General features: G+C 35.3%; 1 protein-coding gene across 1 annotated transcript in view; it reads right to left on the bottom strand.

Moving 5' to 3' along the window:
* Window positions 1-18,663, bottom strand: part of LOC142338130 (uncharacterized) — a 45,360-nt gene that overhangs the window by 18,888 nt on the left and 7,809 nt on the right. Inside the window, exons 2-8 of the mRNA XM_075387765.1 lie at window positions 17,134-17,316; window positions 5,578-5,726; window positions 4,955-5,089; window positions 1,409-1,561; window positions 879-1,014; window positions 454-577; window positions 76-173 (exon numbers count right to left, since the gene is read on the bottom strand). Of these exons, the coding sequence (XP_075243880.1) occupies window positions 76-173; window positions 454-577; window positions 879-1,014; window positions 1,409-1,561; window positions 4,955-5,089; window positions 5,578-5,726; window positions 17,134-17,316 (978 nt within the window). The remainder of the gene's footprint in view (window positions 1-75; window positions 174-453; window positions 578-878; window positions 1,015-1,408; window positions 1,562-4,954; window positions 5,090-5,577; window positions 5,727-17,133; window positions 17,317-18,663) is intronic.

The following is an 18,663-nucleotide window of genomic DNA, read 5'->3' as shown; positions in this document are numbered from 1 at the left end:
GTGACAGCAAAACTTTTGAATCGATGTAAAATAAGATACTTGATAAACGATAAGAAGCATGCCCTTCTGTCTCACCTATGAAATAGCATTCGTATTGTTTCTGTCCCCTGCGGTACACCATCAGTTCAGGATCCACTAAGAAGATGAATTCACTTGACACTTTTTGAGCTCCTCTGAAACAGAGAACGCAAAATGTTACAACTACTGTAAAATTCAAACACATTTTCAAGCCCAGACTTGTAATGACCGGCTATTATCAACTATGCAGGTTGGTTATAAATACTATGTTGGTTATAAATGGTCCCAGATTTTTACCGTTTCTGCCCCTCTGAGCTTAGTGGATAAATTTTATCAGCCCTTCAACGAAAGTGTCATATTAATAGATAAAGATCTTATTTCCAAACACTGCAAAAAGAAATGATCTCAGTTTTGTGTAGTAATGTAATGGCTAACTTGGCTGCATTGGTGAGTTCGTCGAATATGAGTTCCTCGTTCTTCACAATGAAGTCGGGAGTGAAGAATCTGTCAGTCTCGAAACTTGTGTACCCTCCACAGTCTCCATTCTCAATGTACAGACCTAAATTCATATGATTACTTAGACAGATTTAAGATTAGACAGCTAGGTAATAGCAAGAAGAGATGCAGATCATTTAGAAAGTACCAATTTCGTCTTAAAAGATTTCAAAGCATCAATCATTTTGTACAGCTAGAAATTAATCTACTTGAAACAGTTTTTTTCAGAAAACTATATTTCATAATTGGGGAGTATTTTCTCTATTTTTCACTCAAGACATGCCATTATGAAGGGAAATGAACAAGCCAGCATAGAAATGAAGCATTTGTGTGGTTATATTGAGTGTATGTATGCTCATGTTTACCTATCAACAGGTGTTGCGTCTGATTCATGGCATTAAAGATGTCATTGAGAACTGACTCTGCATAGATCCTCAGTGCCAAGTCTCTCAGGTCAGCTCCCATCACCACATAATGCAGTCGGAAGTGCAATGTGTGTACCTGTGGAACATCACTGTAATAACAGCCAAAAAACAAACGTGAACAGATCTTGAAAGCAAGTAGAGAACTGCTCCACAATTAGGGAATATAGGGAATACAGCCAAAGCCCCATGTGACATTTTGAGCAAAATAAACAATTTTGGTAGTCTTTTCTGAGCTGTTTCATTACCAATAACAGTTCCGTTAATTTATGTGCAGCTTTCGAGTCAGCTCTTAATGAAAAATATCAATCTCGCATTGTGTGCATCTCTTAGACAATTAGACCATGCCTCGTCTATTAGAAAAAATGGGCAATATTTTCACCGCTAGATTTTGAAGTAAGCATTTGCAACATTGGTGTAGAGCAGTAAGAAAAAACAGTTTTTTCAGCATGCAACGATTGGGTAGCTAATACCTCCGGGTAGAAAGTGCCACAGAATGCTGCTGGTCCGACGAGAGACATAATGCACTGTGCAGTGAATCCATGATGGTAGACCAAAGTAGTTTTGTCTGGCGTCACACTGTTAAACAGCCACTCGTACTCCTTCAGCCTCACGGGAGACATAGTCTGCAACACAAAACAAAGAAACAATCAGACAATCAAACGAAAAGATCTCCCGACAGAAGAGCAAAACTTCTAACAAACTCTATGTTGTTCAAACGTTTTTAACTGGATTTATTAAAACTATTTTTTTTGTTAGAAAATAGACATTGTAAGCTAATCGTTAGCTTTCACAAAAGAATTGGTTTCATCACAAAACATAGTTATCATAATTTCAATTGTTTTGAAATTATTGTACAATTTAACCCCAATAAGTCTGACTGGGCGTCAAGTTGTGATGCGGGGCAAATTACATTACGTGGCCTGCGTCCAAAACCGCCAATTTCAATAATTATATGAATAATCGCAAACCCGCTCATTGTCTTCTTAATTATTATCAATTAGACTTTCTTTCATTTCGGCAATTAGGTACTGTATCCGTAAGAAAGGGGTAATGTAATTATTTCTCTGTTTTACACTACAAATTATATTAAAATGTAAACATTTGAGCACAAGTTGTGGAGCAGCAAACAATGGCCAGAGATGATCTGAAACAGCACACTAGGTGCCAGACACATCGGACCCAAGGTAAGCTATTCTAAAAATTAACTCAAGTAATATAGCCTAAATGTTGCCTGAAATGAAAAATCGTGAAACACGAACGATTCTTCAAGAAAGCAAAAAATAATAGCAAAAACGAAAAATGGGCCTTGCTAAGCAGGGCCCAAGTTTCGTTTAATACACGGTTAATGTTTCAGGTAGATTTTTACTTTATCACGTTCTCAACAAGTATCATTTATACTGATAGAACAATAAATCAAACATAACATCAAAAGTGGAAAATGATGAAAGAAATGAAACTTGGGCCGTTCGTTGAAGGGCAAAGTTTCATTACATCTCAGTTTGTAATGTTTTTTATCATAAAAAAATTTTTTCAGAAAAAAATTCTTTCCAAAAAATGTCTGGAACAAGCAATATATACTCTTTCAATCTGTGTATTTCATTCTTCAACTGTTGGGAACACAAGACAGCTATCTCCTTTGCATAAATTTCTTCTGAAAATTCAAGGATTTTCGAATTTAGTTCCTCGGTACTTCAAAGAAAACGTCTCGCAACTATATTTTCTTGTGGAAGCTTCAATAAATCCATTTACATACTTCTGACTTTTCATGAGTCACGTGATGATACAGGCTATTCAAACAGCTCGAGCAAACGTCTCCTCGCACGCTTGAAAAGCAAATTTAATAAGATCATACACAGATTGAGATATTTTACCTTCTATGTAACTAAAATATTCATTAAATTCTAGATTCCTGACGATATAGACAACTAAATATTTTATACATCCTTTCTGCTCAAAATTTTTTCCGGAAAAAATTACTCCTTGACGGGATTTTCCTCTGTAACTCAGAATAAAACTATCAGTATTTAGTGACACATGGTTAAGATACAACCAATCTTAAATGAGATGCACGTCTTCAACTAGGAGGGTATCAAGAGTGTTTTCATTGCATTTGCTTACTAGTAAGTTCGTATCAGCAAAAAAAGTTGGTTGAGCATTCTTAAATACAGTTTCTAGATCAGTGATTTACAATACAAAAGGTACTGGCCCTGGTATTGAGCCTTCCGGCATCCTCTCTTAACCATCTTTCAGACAGAGCTTCACCTGTTTTGACGCGTGTTACCTATTGGTTAAATACAACCAAAACCAGTCATGGGCAACTCCTCTAATTCAATAAACATTTAGCTTCCAAAGGAGGTTTTATGGTCAATTGTATAAAATGGCTCTATTAAATCTAAAGCAATGCACTTTTTCTCCGTGAACCGTACTTTCTCTAAAATCTCAGCGATGACATCAACTGTAGATATCTTGCTTCTGAACCCAAATTGGGATTTAGACGGAAGTTGAAAAGTTTCGAGATAAAAAACCTTTTATGCATGATCTTTTCAAAAACCTTTGAAATAACTGGAAGTATAGAGATCGGCCAATAGTTGTCAACTTGATCGTTCGCATCAGATTGGGTATGAATGGGTAAAATCATGGCAACTTTGAGGCAATCGGGAAACTTGCCACAACTGAAAGATGTGTTTACAAAGGCCGTAAGTATAGGAGCAACGATTTCACATGAACTTTTAAGGCTATACACAGCTTCCTGAATTTCAGTTCAATCAGTAGGTCTCAAATACACAGGAAAAATTACTTCATACAAATTTGGAGGCTTCCCTTCAGTTATCACTCTTTGGCCCAGTACGTTTTCAGCTGTTGACAAAAAATTATTAAAAGCTTCACCAATTTCTGAATCGCCCTCTACCTCTTCTCTCCCTAATTTTAATTTTGAAGTGTGTTGTCTGTTTCTGTTTACCTAAAGCCTATTCCTATAAAAGGTGTGTTTATCCTCGAGAGAACTTTTAAGAACTTTTTTTAAAGAATAATTGATTTAAAATCGGTAAGTTTAACTAGTTTCCACACACGCTTACAATTCCAATCTTTAAACATGAGTCCTGAAAATAAGCGACAAAATTGAGTATACATAATTGATTTTACGGGCATTGGTCACGTAATGTATACTGAGCAATGTTCCCTTCATTCAGGCACATTTCTTTAGCTCATAGAGGATATTGCAAAAATGCGGATTACTGATGGGATCGAAATTAAAAATTAAAATGAAAAATACGGAAGACTTTTGAGAAGAGTTATCAATCATCGGTTTCAATCCTAAAATGAATGATTTTCAGAATAAGTGTGCGAAACGAACAGCGGTAATAAGCTCTAAATCACTGAGAGAGACAACTTTAGTAAAACCATTCTTAATCAGTTGACACAGAGACACGAAATTTCTCAATTTAGACGAGATAAAACCTTTCGGTCTCATTCCAAAAAATTTACGGTTACTTTAAAATTGAAAACTATTCTCTGATAACACTACTAAGTAATTGGAAAAACTTCTTCCACTTTTGACAATGCCAACATTTGATTTAAACCATGGGAGAGAAGGGAAGCTTCCATATTAGTTATTATCATCAGCTGATGAAATAGATCCTCGTGCTGCACAACAAACTATTTTATCTAATCCAACAACAGTTCAACAACTACTTATAACACAAAGACAATGTAGTCTCAAAAACAGCAAAGATCCGTGCACTATGCGCATTTACACTGTTTACTTTATGATTCCAAAGTGAAATGCTTTGTTGACTCAACAAAATGAACTTCTCCAATGGATTTGTAAACAGTGAATAGGTGCTTAGTAGCCAGAACTCGGTCCTATTATTAGCACCAAAATTAAATCAAAGACATTGCAAGTGAATGCCAATAGCTGAGAAAGCTATTCGACAAATAGCCACCAATTCATCTCCAGCGCGCAAAACTACTTTCCGTTTTTTTAATGAAACTGTTTAGTTGGCTTAACGGCTGTTTACCTTAATGACACTTGCTAGTCCCCACACATTAGTGAACTTCTTGATGCCAGCAAGGTATGAGATGTCACTCAAGTATGTGGCCATGTTCAATGCATTCATCACTTGTTCGTCAGGGATCTTGTTGAAAAAGTAGGCCTACAACACACAAATACAATAACATGCAGAAGGTAATAGATGAGATAATAAAAGTTAATATTATCCAAGAAGTTAATAGCTGCCTGGCCGTACAATGTACATAAAATCTGTTTTTCTCGTTATTGTCCCGTCCCTTCCACTAATTTTGGCGGGCTCACAAATGGAAAAGATCCGACATTAACACAATCAAATTTTGTGACTGTTTTTATTTTTCATTGAATTCAATTTGCTGTTCCTACCTGCCCAAATTGTCAATTAAACAGAGTAAAGAACCAAAGAAGCTTAGAAATTGGATGAGGTACTCCTTGCTAGAAATGATTGATTTGCTAATGATTAATTGTTAATATAATTTTTGATCAGCTATCAGGCAAAATAAAAAATTCAATCGTAACAAGCTCCAACGCCTAATATCTGACCAAAAATGGATCGACATGATACTTTGAAAAAAGAAGCCAAGATGAAAAATAATAAAGCTGTGTAATCCATGCCTGGTTCTCGACTTTGAGTGCTCTGTGGAATCCAGCGTGTGGGTTGTAGGGCAGCTGGTTGTCAGCCAGTAAATCGAGCAACACTTTGGACAAAGTGGAGTCTATCTTGTGCTCTCTCATGTAATTCACGAACACAGACATGTTGAAGGCTGAAACACATTCACAAGACCTTTTCAACTCAGAAGAACAAAAATTACTATATAATTACCAGAGAACACAAAATTGACATAGAAGTTAACTAAAAGAGGTTTTCTTCAGCTGTCTGCCCCTTTTTAAATGGGTCGGAATTAAATGTAAATCATGCACATCAGCGTGGTGACACTTTTGAAAAAGATTTGAAAGAAAAATGTAATACTTCCTTTTCCATCTGATGTATTTTGTGTTATTACACATCTATCGAAAAAATTACAAAAAAACTACTCGCTATGTCTAGGAATGGACTTTGCAAAACATCTCATAAAATCATCGAAAAACTCAAAACTCACAAAACATCGATCAATACGTCACATTACAGCAAATGAACAAAACATCATTTAAAATGAATGCTTTAGAAACAAACGTCATTTTTTGGGTTCCTTTACTGCTTCCGAGTGATTAAAACCACAACTCAAATATAGCTTTAAAAATAATCATGTTAAAATTTTGGAGAACAACAAGGAGGCTCGCTAAAGTGCGTTATCACACAATGTTCCGACCCCGCTCATCCACGTTTTCACTTAATTGTCTACCAATGAGGAGGAGATAGAACTCTTCCAAAAATTCACATATCGTTCAGGTGACAAAACGACACCTTACAACTTAAAACAAAAGCAGATTTACTTGAAGCCAGTTGTGGTTGTTATTAATGCGACTGAACCAAAAGACGACAAAAAACAACAAATAAGGACAGAACTCAAAATGTTACAAAAACCACAGTGTTGAAGCCATTAAAACTGTAAATCACAGAAAGCCAATAAAGATTTTAAAATAACAAAAAAGTCTGCATTTTTGCTTTGGTCTCCAAGGGTCTGTGAAAGACAACAAAAAGAACCACAAATTTTTGAAGAGTACCGAAAACTCACGAATTTTATATGAAAACACAGTTGTAGCTCCAATGAAATCAGCCATAAATTATAGTCGACACTAAAGATGCTGTTGGAGCAACAGTAAGTTAATGAGCCCTGTCAATAAAGCGGCCAAAATACTTGCTGAAGGCAATGAGAACAAAAATTGGGATGTTCAAAAAAATTTTCTTAACTAATTGAAAGTCATTGAAACAATTAGCTATAGAATGAAATCGGTAAATAGATTTAATTAAAAAGTCATAGAAGCAATTGAGGCCTAGGATTGAAATATGCCATATGACAACAAAAAGAATGACAACTCGAAGTAAAAACAGAAAAAGTCCAATAAATTTTGCGATGGAACGGTTTCGCAGAGCTAAAACTAAAAGCTATTCACAAAAATCTTTCAAGAGGTTCTTTTGCACCTTCATTCGATGCCAATTGGAGCTGTCATTAATGAGATAATTTGAAAAGCGATCAAATAACAACCTCGAATATTGGTAAATATGCAAAAATCAGAAAAACCTTTTAAAAAATTTCAGGTAAGAAAGCCAAGAAACCAGTGGTTAAATATAAATCGACTCTTGTTCTTTACTTCACTTGGAAAAAAGTTTGCTTCGTATTTATTGAGACTAAGCTACATGTGGACAGAAAAAAGCTACAAAAACTTGGCAAAATTCAAATCTTAACTGATATTTTTTTTAAAACAAGTGTATTCAAAATCATAAGAGGCATTAGATGCCAACTGAAAGCATTTTATAGGTTCAAATATAGCTCTTAAAAATCAATTGGACCTTTGATTAATAACACAAAGTCATTAGGCAGTAAACAGAATGACAAATGAAGGCAAAACAAAAGTTTTCGAAAACAAAGTCGAAACCATAAAAACTACGAGCTTTCCTCTGAAAACATAATGCTTAATTTTGGCCGTATTTTGTTGTACATAGGATCTGTCATTATTTGGGTTTTGATTTGAAAAGATTCTTCTCAATAATCAACATAATAAAAAAACAAAAAAGCTGAAACATTTTGACCGAGCCAATCAAAATCTGAATAATTATTGATTGTAAGAATTCAAGATGAGTTCAAACGAAGCCCTCATTTACTGTGCGTCCAACAAAAACAAATTAATAATCTATATAATTGCAAATTAGATCAAATATCAAATCAAAAATTTCAATAAACCAAAAATAATTGATGTATTATTAGTTCATTTTTCAAAAAACCTGCAAAATTTTAATTCCAGAAGACTCCTATACGAAGTGAAAGTGCAACTAGTTTTTTAGGAGTTTTCAATGATTGTGACAGCAGAAGTTTGGTATATTTAAACAAAATAGGATAAAAAAGCTTATTTTGTGCAATTTTTGATTAAAAAGACTGAAATTCAAAAAAAAAATTTGCAAACATTTTACACAAAAGACTAGGATAAAACCAATCTACAAGCCTCCTCTATCCCTAACGGTATAATCATAAAATTTAGTCAAGAAATACCGAAAAAGTGAATAAAAACAACGGAATTGCGTCTATAATTCACAAAAGTTCAAACCTCGATAACTCCCTGTAAAAAGCGAAAAAAAATCTTTTTAATTTCATATTGAGCTGGACTGGCTTTCTAATGATACCAGTCTCAATTCTGTACGATGAATATATCGATCGGCCAAAAGTGACTGAACAAAAAACCCATTTGAGTATATAGTTCCTCTCCCCCACAAGTGGGTCGGATCAATGAAATTAAAAATAGCGTCAGCAGTCATTGCATCTTCATCGACATTCAAAACAAAGAAACTAAACAGATGGAGACGGTGAAATTACTTGAAGCCACACGAAGCAAAATTCGCCAATACAATATACGATGGCTGTCTGTCTCATTGAGAACACCTGCCGACAAATCCTTGAAATTTCAAGTAAAACATTTTAGCGAAATATTTTAAAAATTATGCAATTTGTTTAGATCACAGCTTTCATTATTCTTTTCTCATAATATTTGATCCCCTTCAATTCTTGTTGGACGTATTTATTGTTGGACGTAGCCTAATTGTTGTGATAAACTTATTAAATAGTTTCAGAGATGAGCCAGCGAGGCATGAAAGTAAACATCTGAAGTATTTATGGTTCTCATTGTTGGAGCGAGCTGTTGTTATAAAGCCATCAATTTTTTACCAAGTTGGCAGAAGAAATCTTTAGAAAGAAACATATTCGCGCGACCTGGATTGAGCTTCAACAATTGTATTTCTAAATTGAAAAACCTGCAACATCTTCTAATTCATGGAAGCCTAAATGGAAGAACAGATCTGATTATTTGGCACGATATTTTGAGTAACTCAATCACCGCGCACAGAACCAACAACAACACCCCGCAGAGCACTGATGAGCTGGTAGCAACATTAAAGCTTTTCCAACAGAACATTAAAGCCATACTATACAATAGACGTTTCGGCACGCCCCAAATATTCGATAAGCTCTGTCAACACAGAATTTCACTTATTATCTCAGTTCGGAAACATCTTCTGTCAAAGAGAAAACAGAAATCTCCGTGGTTTATCCAAGAAAATCACAAAGTCCACCCTGACGTTAATATTGAAATCAATTTTGTAAATATCATCTTGGCACACGAGAGTAACCTTAGGAAACTAACCCTGAAGAAGCGATCTAAGACCAGAAAAAGAAAGTCAAAAAGCATCAAACAGAAACAGAAGTTACGAAAACTGGCTCAGAAACCGCGGGACCAATCAGAAAATGCAGAAGATCTGTAAATAAAGTGTCAGTTGCTAGTGTCGTATATTATAATCATTCTTTGTTTGGGCATTCAAGGTGCTTTTTCCTTTACCTTTCTGTAAGCAGTCCTCCCGGTAGCTTTTGAGTTTTTCTTTACTTGGAGCGATCTGGGAGTTTGTTTGCAAAGAGGATTCCACTTTAATTTATTTCATATTACTTTATAGCTTTTTGTCATTTATCTTTATATATTGTAGCAACTGTAGCCATTATCTGAGCATCTTCCTATCAACAGTCCTTCAAGCAGAAATGCAAGAAAATAATGAGAAAGTTGACAATTCAGAGGAGTGTTTTACCATAGCAGAAGAATCTAATAGTTCTGAGTTCCCCCAGCTTAAGTTTAGATGCCAGACACCTATTTAAGGAAACAACAAACGCTCCCTTGTGTCCCTGAGTCCAGAAGAACTGTTAAATGAAAACCGTGTAAATAGTTCAATAGAAGCTGGCATCCAGAAAGCATTAGAAGACCTAATACCGACCTTTGTCCAAAAATTGAAGAAAGAATTAAGTGAAACCATCAATGCTATTGTCGAAGATAAGTTCAAGACCCTCAGAGCAGAGCTAGAAGAACACAGCAACTTTCAGCGAGGAAAAATAGAACTTAAAGCACTATCTGAGACAGAATTCCTGCAAACGTATAACCGTCGAGACAACATTAAGATACTCGGGCTACCAGAGCAATCCTCAGGGAAGGAAACACACGAAGAGACAAGCAAAGCAGTGGTCAACTTAGCTTCAGAAATTGGAGTCAAGTTGGAGGAAACAGATATTTCAATAGCACATACTTTCAATAGCACATATTTCAATAGCACTGCCATCGAAAGGTCATATCAAGCCCGTCATTGTTAAATTTACTCGTAGGTCAACTAAAATCGCTATGCTCAAAAAGAAGAAGATCATTCTATCCAACCAGAGAGCCAAAATCTACGAAGATACTAGCAGAGAACGATTGGCGTTTGTCAATTTGATGCGAAGTGATATTCGAATCAACGCAACTTGGACCAGAGAGGGTGCAATTTTTTACGAGTGGAAAGCAGATGTCCTTGTATACAAAATAAACGGGTTATACGAAGGGGGTGTAGATCTCAGTTACAATATTGAAGATGCAATGCGTCGTTTCAAAAAAACGCCTTTTTCGGGACGGCACGACGATAGCCAAAGTCAAAGGAACCAGCCCTTTCGGATCGATGTTGGGTTCTGATTTTGACAAACTAAATAAAGAAATTGTTAATTTTGTAGAGGTGGATCAGCAGTTTGGTGTAACAATTCTTCATTTAAACGTGAGATCCATTAGGAAACACTATGCGGAACTAAAATCACTTGTTTTTGGTTTGGATTCTCAGCCTGATATCCTATGTCTAAGTGAAACCTGGTTGTCAAATGACGACAACATAAATAGTTACTCGATGAATGGCTATAAACATCTAGCTGTTAAAAACAGAAATACCGTCAAAGGTGGAGGTGTTATGATTCAACTAAGAACCTCTTGTAATTTAGTCAAAGTCTGTAAAAGTCCATTCGAAGAGTCCATTTTTGCTGAAGTTAGTATACATAACAGAAGAGTTAATCTGATTGTTATTTATAATAAACTTAGAGCTAATAAGAAAGACTTTGTATCTAAACTCGAAAAGTTCCTTGAAACACAGTGCTACTCTGCATGTCCATCGGTTATATGTGGTAACATAAACACAAATACGCTGGAAAACAACCAGTTGACCAGAGATTACAAAAAATTAATAACCGCAAACGGATTTGAATTAGCACCAGAAAGACCAAAACGTGTTGTAGCACACTCAGCCACCTGTCTTGATCATTTCATTTATCATAATGTCAAACACCCAAATTGTGATGTACTGGAGCTACAAAGTTTTTCTGATCACTACCCGATTATTTTAAAATTGAAAATATACGGTGAAAAAACCGCAGAGCTTGTCAGTTTTAGAGATACGAGATTTCTGAAAAATAAAAATTTGAGGGACAGTTTTTAGGTTGAATTGAAAACAGAATTATACAAGGTAGATAAGGATATAGAATTAGCCCCAGATGCTTCTACAGCTTTTGATGTCTTTAATAAGGCTTTCTTGTCGGTTGTAAATGATTACGCGCCATTGACACAATCAACAAATAAATACAAAAACCTGCCCAATTGGTTCAATAATAAACTTGAAAATTTAAGGACGAAAAGGAACAAGGCACATGCAGACTGGATGAAAGATAAGTAGAGTTTTGGAGCTAAAGAAAAGTTCAAAGACGCGAGATTGCTATTTGAAAAGAACTTTAAAATAACAAAAGCCATGTTCTACAGGAATAAGTTCACGTCTTTTAAAAGGGATAAACAACAAATATACAATATGCTAAATGAGCTCACTGGTAAAAAAAATTGAAAGCAAAAAAATAGCAAAACTCGAGTCATGCAGCAATAACATTGAAAATCCTTATTTGCGGGATAATGCTGCGGTCTTTAATAAATTCTTTGCAAATATTGGCTCTGAGATAAGTAAACATCTCAATGGAGAATTTGTATGTCTGGTCCCCAAAGTGCAACAATCTATGTTCCTCTTTCAAGCAAAAAAGCGTGAAGTTAATGAAATAATCAGTAACCTGGAGTTCTCAAGCGGTGATGACGATATAAGTAATGTATTAGTCAAAGTCTCGTCACCTGTGACAGTTAGGTGTCTGACTTTTCTAATAAATTTGTCGATGAACAAAGGTGAGTTTCCGAAAGAACTGAAAAAAGGAAGAGTTATACCGATAAACAAAAATGGGTCTAAACTTGACGAAGATAACTACCGACCAATATCCTTAACAAATGTGTGGAGCAAAATATATGAAAAAGTTGTTTACAAGCGGGTTTATTCCTACCTAGAAAAATTTTCGTTACTATACTGTAAGCAATTCGGATTTCGCACTAAACACAGAACGGTTGATGCTTTAGTTGAATTCACTGAGAAGGTGAGATTCAACAGGAGCACAAACGAAGTAAGAACTTTTTTTCTTGATCTTAGTAAGGCTTTTGACACTACTGATCATAACCTACTAATCCGTAAATTGGATAACTATGGAATAAGAGGTAACTCTCTTAATTGGTTCAAATGTTATTTAAAAGGCCGAATACAGCGAGTGAAGTTAAATAATGTGTCATCTGGTTGGGAAGAAATTGTTTGCGGTGTTCCACAAGGCTCAATATTAGGTCCTCTACTGTTTATCATATATGTAAACGACATGCCTCTAGTTTGCAGACATTTAGAAGCTATAATTTTTGCAGATGATGCAAACCTTTCTGCAATTGGAATAAAGTGCGCTGATATTAAGGAAGATATTAAAAAAGTTAACGACTGGCTAAATTGCAATAAATTAGTAGTGAATGTATCAGAAACAGTTCAAATGAATATACGAACTAATAATAAGACAAGCAATTCGGCGCACAGATTCTCTCTAAACTCGGCTTTCAATGAAAATAAACCGGTATGTAAATATCTAGGTGTTACCATCGACTCGAAATTATCCTTCCTTAGTCATACACAATCTGTAAGAGAAAAATTAAGCAAACAGTCCGGTCTTGTGTCGAAACTGAGACATTTTGTTCCTAGGGCTCAATTAATTGTTTACTACAAAACGTGAATCAATCCCATTATTCAATACGGTGTCCTTGTATATGCATGTTGCAGTTATACATCCCTGCTACCTATCTTCACTTTGCAAAAAAAGATCTTGAAGTTCATTTACTTCAGAAAGAAAAGCGATACATGTGAAAATATTTTCGTCAATCAATCAATTCTTTCAGTTTACGAATTGCACCTCTATGAGTTAATAAAATTTGTTTTAAGAGCTTTGAATGGACTCCACAGTGAATCTTTTTGTAATGACATGTTTTCCTCTAATTATACAAAAGTCACAACGAGATTGTCAAAATCAAATCTAATAGCTCAACCAAAAAGTAAAAACAAACTTGACCGTTTGTCAATAACATTACGGGCCTGTAAATTGTACAATAATTTAAAAACAATAGGCATAATTCCATCTGATATTGATCTAAACACAGTGCAAAAAGTAACAGACTTCTGTCATCAACTCAAAAATTCTTACCTCGTCTGTAACAATGAATTATCTAAATTCGTATTTATTTTGTAGCGTGATTTAACAGAAGCTCTTTTTAGAGATCAACAGGCATTGCACCAGTTGATTACTAAAGCATTGATCGCTTTGTATTTGGGACACGAAGTAGTTGATCACTGCCTGGGGCCCACAGCAGCTCATAGAGATGTCTTCCCGGCACAGTGGTTTTTTTACTTCTGGTCGCAAATTCACCTGAAGCGCCAATTTTTTGTTTTTATTGGCGCGAAAGACTAGTTCTACTACTGTAACGTGGTTCCAAGAGCTTTTATCTGGGTGTTCTGCTGCCCGTTTTAATTTTTGATTTAAGTTTTTTTAATAATAGATTAATTAAGGTAAATTACACCACCAATATTTTTTTCTCATTTAACTTTCGAATACTAAGCATATAATGGTTTTAAGAACTCTGACGATGCATTTGCTGGGCATTTTAGGAATGCTGATAATGTCGTTATGCTGGGGGTCATGTTGCGCATTTTAATTTATGATTCAAGTGGTTTTCAAAAAGATTAAGGAAGGCAATATACTCCAGTCATTAACTTTATCTGTTCCTCATTTACCATTTTGATACTGAGATTGTAAAGGTGTTAAAAATGCTGCTGAGCTTGATTCAATGATTCTAGCATTATACCAGATTGCTGCTAAGTTAATAATAATTGTTGCTGTTAATTAATAATTTTCCGTCTGTACTATATACGCTGTGTAAAATTTGCTTCTGGAATTCTTGATCAATCACCTGGGCAAACTGGAAAGAAGTTCACAGTGACTCGTTGTTTGTCCCTTCCATCTGTAAATATTGTTGATTTTGCCAGTGTATTGTTAATATGCATGAGATGGATAAATAAATCTTCTTCTTCTTCTATTTGCTTTGCAGGATTAAAATTTGTAACACTTGAAATCAAACAGCAATTTAATTGACATACTGATGAACGCAATCGAAGAACCTTTCTCATAATGTTAGAGGAAAGATCAGATTCATTAGAAGAAAGTTGAAACTTATTAAATAGGGCCAACCTTTACCCCATTCAAACTGCGTGTTTTCAGATTGAGTGAGCTAGGAAGTTTATCTATCCGCCTATATCCTTTATTGAAGTCCCGTTGTTCCCAGCTTTGACGAACGACGACTTCATGCCGTTCCACACCCTCAAATCTTTATCAGGAGAAAATTTAAAAGTTGGACTCCCAAGCGGGGTATCTGTATTTTCGAAACTTAGTTACCGGATCTTATAGTAACCGGATCCTATCTTATAGTTACCGGATGGAATTAAAACGAATTAAAATGGCACATGAATTAAAACTTATTCCTAAGAAAAACCAGTACCCGTGATAGTTACTCGCGGGAACGATTTGTACGATGGCGATTATCCATCTTCGCGCAGTGTCGAGGAAGTAGTCAGCGAATTCAGCCGCTTCGCTATTTGACACTGAGTTCGCCAATAGTGCATACGTAATCGGCATTCCGTTGCAAAAAAAATTATTTCCAGACCTCGAGCCACAAACTCTTAAAATTCATGTTCGAAGAAGTTTAAATTGTGTAGGATGATAGCATGCTTTAACAGCCAATTTATGAAGCATTAAATGATACTTTCATCCTTTTGCACAAAAGTAGAAATGAACAATACAGTTAGCTGATTACGATGTTAAAGATAGTTGAAACAAAAAATACTATCAACAAACAATCGAAGCATATTCATTAATATTATTTTCAATACAACACAAATCAGAAATTTAATTAAATTCAAAATGTTGTCGTTTTCAGATTGCCGGAATAGCTGCGAAAGAACAGACTTGCTTGCCGTATAATAGAGATAGAAATATATACACACATAAGTTGTATATCGACACCGCCCAAAAAGCTATGTAAAAACATTCAGCGATAAATTAATAAAGCTTCTTAAAATTGATAGCGCAGAAGCTTTTTCATTAGGGAACTTTATTACAAATATGCGTCTCTTTGACCTCAAACTAATTCAAAATAAACTTAAAGTCATTTTATTGAGTGAGTAAGTCACGTATGATCAAAATCTAATCACGCAAATGAGCTAAAAACGTTGGCTAATGACAGTGAGAAATGACGTCAGGCGCGCAAATTCCGCTGGTGAGAGGAAGAAATCATTCAGAAAAATTGACTTTTTCAGCTTTGCTGTCTGAACAAATACAAAACGAAAAAGAGCGTCAGACGAAACGAAAAACATAGCAGGACATGTCCTGACTTACAATTAAAATAATTTTCATTGACTAAACAAACAATTAGATCTAGAATGAACAATGAAAGGATTTGCAAAACCAACTAGAAAACAAAGCAATAAAAACCAGTAAAAACAGAGTCAAATTGCCGCATGTGAAGAAAAAATCACAATCGAAAAGGAAAATTTTTGTTCAAACACCGTTTTCTCACTCTACTTTAAAATTCGAGTGCAAAAATTTCTTGCCGCAAAACCACTCGCTTTTTTGCTCTATTTCCTGTTTCGACATGAGCAAAATCGCTACACCAATTCAACTTAAAGAATCATGAAAATGTGCGAGCAGATCTTGAAAAAAGAGACCAATAAAATTCAAATTCTTTGAATTGCAAAAAACCAAGAGCACCACAATGTAGCTCCGCTCAACTTACAGCTTCACAGCTATAATAAATAATTTTTGAACGCTTATGGTTGCGATTTAAAGGGATGCGCTCTTGTTGAGAAACAAAGATATCAATCAGCTTATATTCGCTTATTCCTCATACGACATCTCGTTTTGTACCAAAAATCTGTGGAAATCGTCAAAATGTTTATGTCACGATGGAACTTCGTAAGTAACAGCTTAGCTATCAGCAGTGCAGCTGGGAGTTATTTTGTTTCTTAGAAGATCTCTCGCTCGGTCGTACTTCTTCGGAACAATACCCACAATTAACTTGCTGATTTACATGCTGTACGTTATTTTCTGAGAAGCATTAAAAAATTATTCCAGTAAAAGACAAGTGCGATAAAACAAGCGATTTGAAAAGAATTAGTCTTTATGCTTAAAGGAATTTGATGTCTTATCAAGCAACTTGAACGAATAGCAGTAGCCGAAAATCAAATAAAAATTTATTAACAATTTGAACTCTTAGATACCTGTAGCCCGTCTGGGTTTTAATAACATCTGAATCAGAGTAAATAACCAACTAACATTGGGCGAAGTGCTCTCAAACGACCGCTTAGCTTTGGTTGTAGCCAACTTGGTTTTAGGGGAGGCCAGCAATAGGAGGACGGCTTCAGGAGGATGGATGTTAAGCGGGAGTGGGGGTTCGGAGAGTGAGTGGGGGAGTGCAAACAGCCCAAACCTACCGTTTACACTATGATTTTAAGTCTTCTGATATTCTGTCAGTAGATTCGATAAATTGTTCACCTAAAAATTAGCGGAGTCCTAAGAGAGCTGCTCAGCCACTTAATGCCCTCTGGCTTTACCCTTTTATCCCGTTTTCGAGAACAAAAAGTGTAAAGCGTCAGACAAGAAATCAGTCCATCCGGACTAAAACAGACCGCAGGACTAATACAATTGCTATAAACCAAACTCCGTTTGAGAGCAATTAAATATTTCCCATCGATTTTCAAAAGCTTTCAATTATTCTGGTTACCGGTTACCTAAAGGTACACCAACAAACCTAAATCTTTATCGTTGATTGGCAGTTGATAAAGCATCCTGACCAGATGGGAAAAATCATCCTTGGCCCCTTCATTCTCTTCCTCCTCCTCGTCCTCTGTTTCCTCTGCATACTGGGAAGTGGCCCTGAGACGCTCCAGATCGAACTCGTCTATCCCTCTTCCTAGCTCTTCCTCCTCCTCATCTATACGAGAACAATAGTTGATTAGAATCTATTTGTTCACTTAAAACTTTTCACATTTTCACTTTCTCGTTGCTGGCTTGTATTATCAGAAACTACACATATCCACCAATTAGACAAATCGACATTTAAAAGCATTTCAAACGGCAAAATAAAATTCAGTAATGAGTTTTTCTAAAACTATTGCAAGTGTACACTTAAAAAAACGTGTCATAACTCACTTTGACACTAAATAATGCGGTATATTCGTCCATATTTCGAATTTTGGTGAATAGATTTGATCTTATAGGCTCCGACACCGTTGCCTCGCAAAATTGAAATGACTTTTTGATTTTTGCCTTTATTTGTTCTTTTTGTAGTCGTATGACATTCTGGATAATGACATATATCGATGACTTTAAGAAGGTATAAATAAAGCCATTGAATGATTTCAGCTCACAGATAATCGCTTTAAATACTTTAAATTAATTGGTTTCAAAAAGTGTCAACGTATTTTCTAACTGCACCTTTTTTCGTCTATTTGGTAATTATTCTCAATAAAGAATGGTCCCATATGTTTTCTGGAAAAATGCAAGTCAATTTTAGTTTAGTGCTTATCTGATACTATTTTGACCTTTTCATTAAGTTTTAATAAAAAAATAGATACACTGATTTTTGATCGTAATTAATGCGTGTTAATTTTATTTGATATGCTTGTTTGTCTTGTCTCTTACTCTCCTTAAAGGCAGGTATCATCTGCCCTCTAAAGATTTATTGATTCATTTTTATAGCAGAGCAGATTGAGCTTAAAGCGATTGTTTAGATAGATACACCACTTATTTTCGAACAAACGTGGTTGAGCGGGGTCGTAACGCATATTACCGCGCCTCTTTGTCTAACTAGAGCATTACCACCACGGAGAAATGTGCAAAACTTTTAAATATTGCTGAAAACATCAATATTAAAGCTAAAAACACTAATTTGATTGATCAATAATTTTGGGTACAAGATGCCAGATTTAACATGACAATATTTGAGCTCATAATGTGTGCGCATGTAGGAAATCATTTCTGCAGCGAATCAGAATTTGTAAAACCTAGCTGGCAGATTGCCAGAAAATAGCCGCAATACCTCGGTAGCTCTGCAGTCTAATAAACAGTAAAAGACGGACCAAAAAAAATCGTCTTTTCATTGAAGGCTGATATGGTATATTTTGATTGAAAATCTGTAACTTTTTGCTTTCTCTATTAGCGGCTCTCAAATAGCCTTCATTTAGAGTAACACACACACCCATTTGACCTTATCTCTTTGAATTGAAGTAAATAAAACTCCAAAATGAGGAAGTCATTTTTGAGAGTGAGGTAAGTCACG

The sequence above is a fragment of the Convolutriloba macropyga genome, chromosome 4 (genome assembly GCF_964194025.1).
Source record: "Convolutriloba macropyga chromosome 4, txConMacr16.3, whole genome shotgun sequence".
Lineage (NCBI taxonomy): Eukaryota > Metazoa > Xenacoelomorpha > Acoela > Convolutidae > Convolutriloba > Convolutriloba macropyga.
This window is presented reverse-complemented; position numbering and strand designations above follow the sequence as displayed.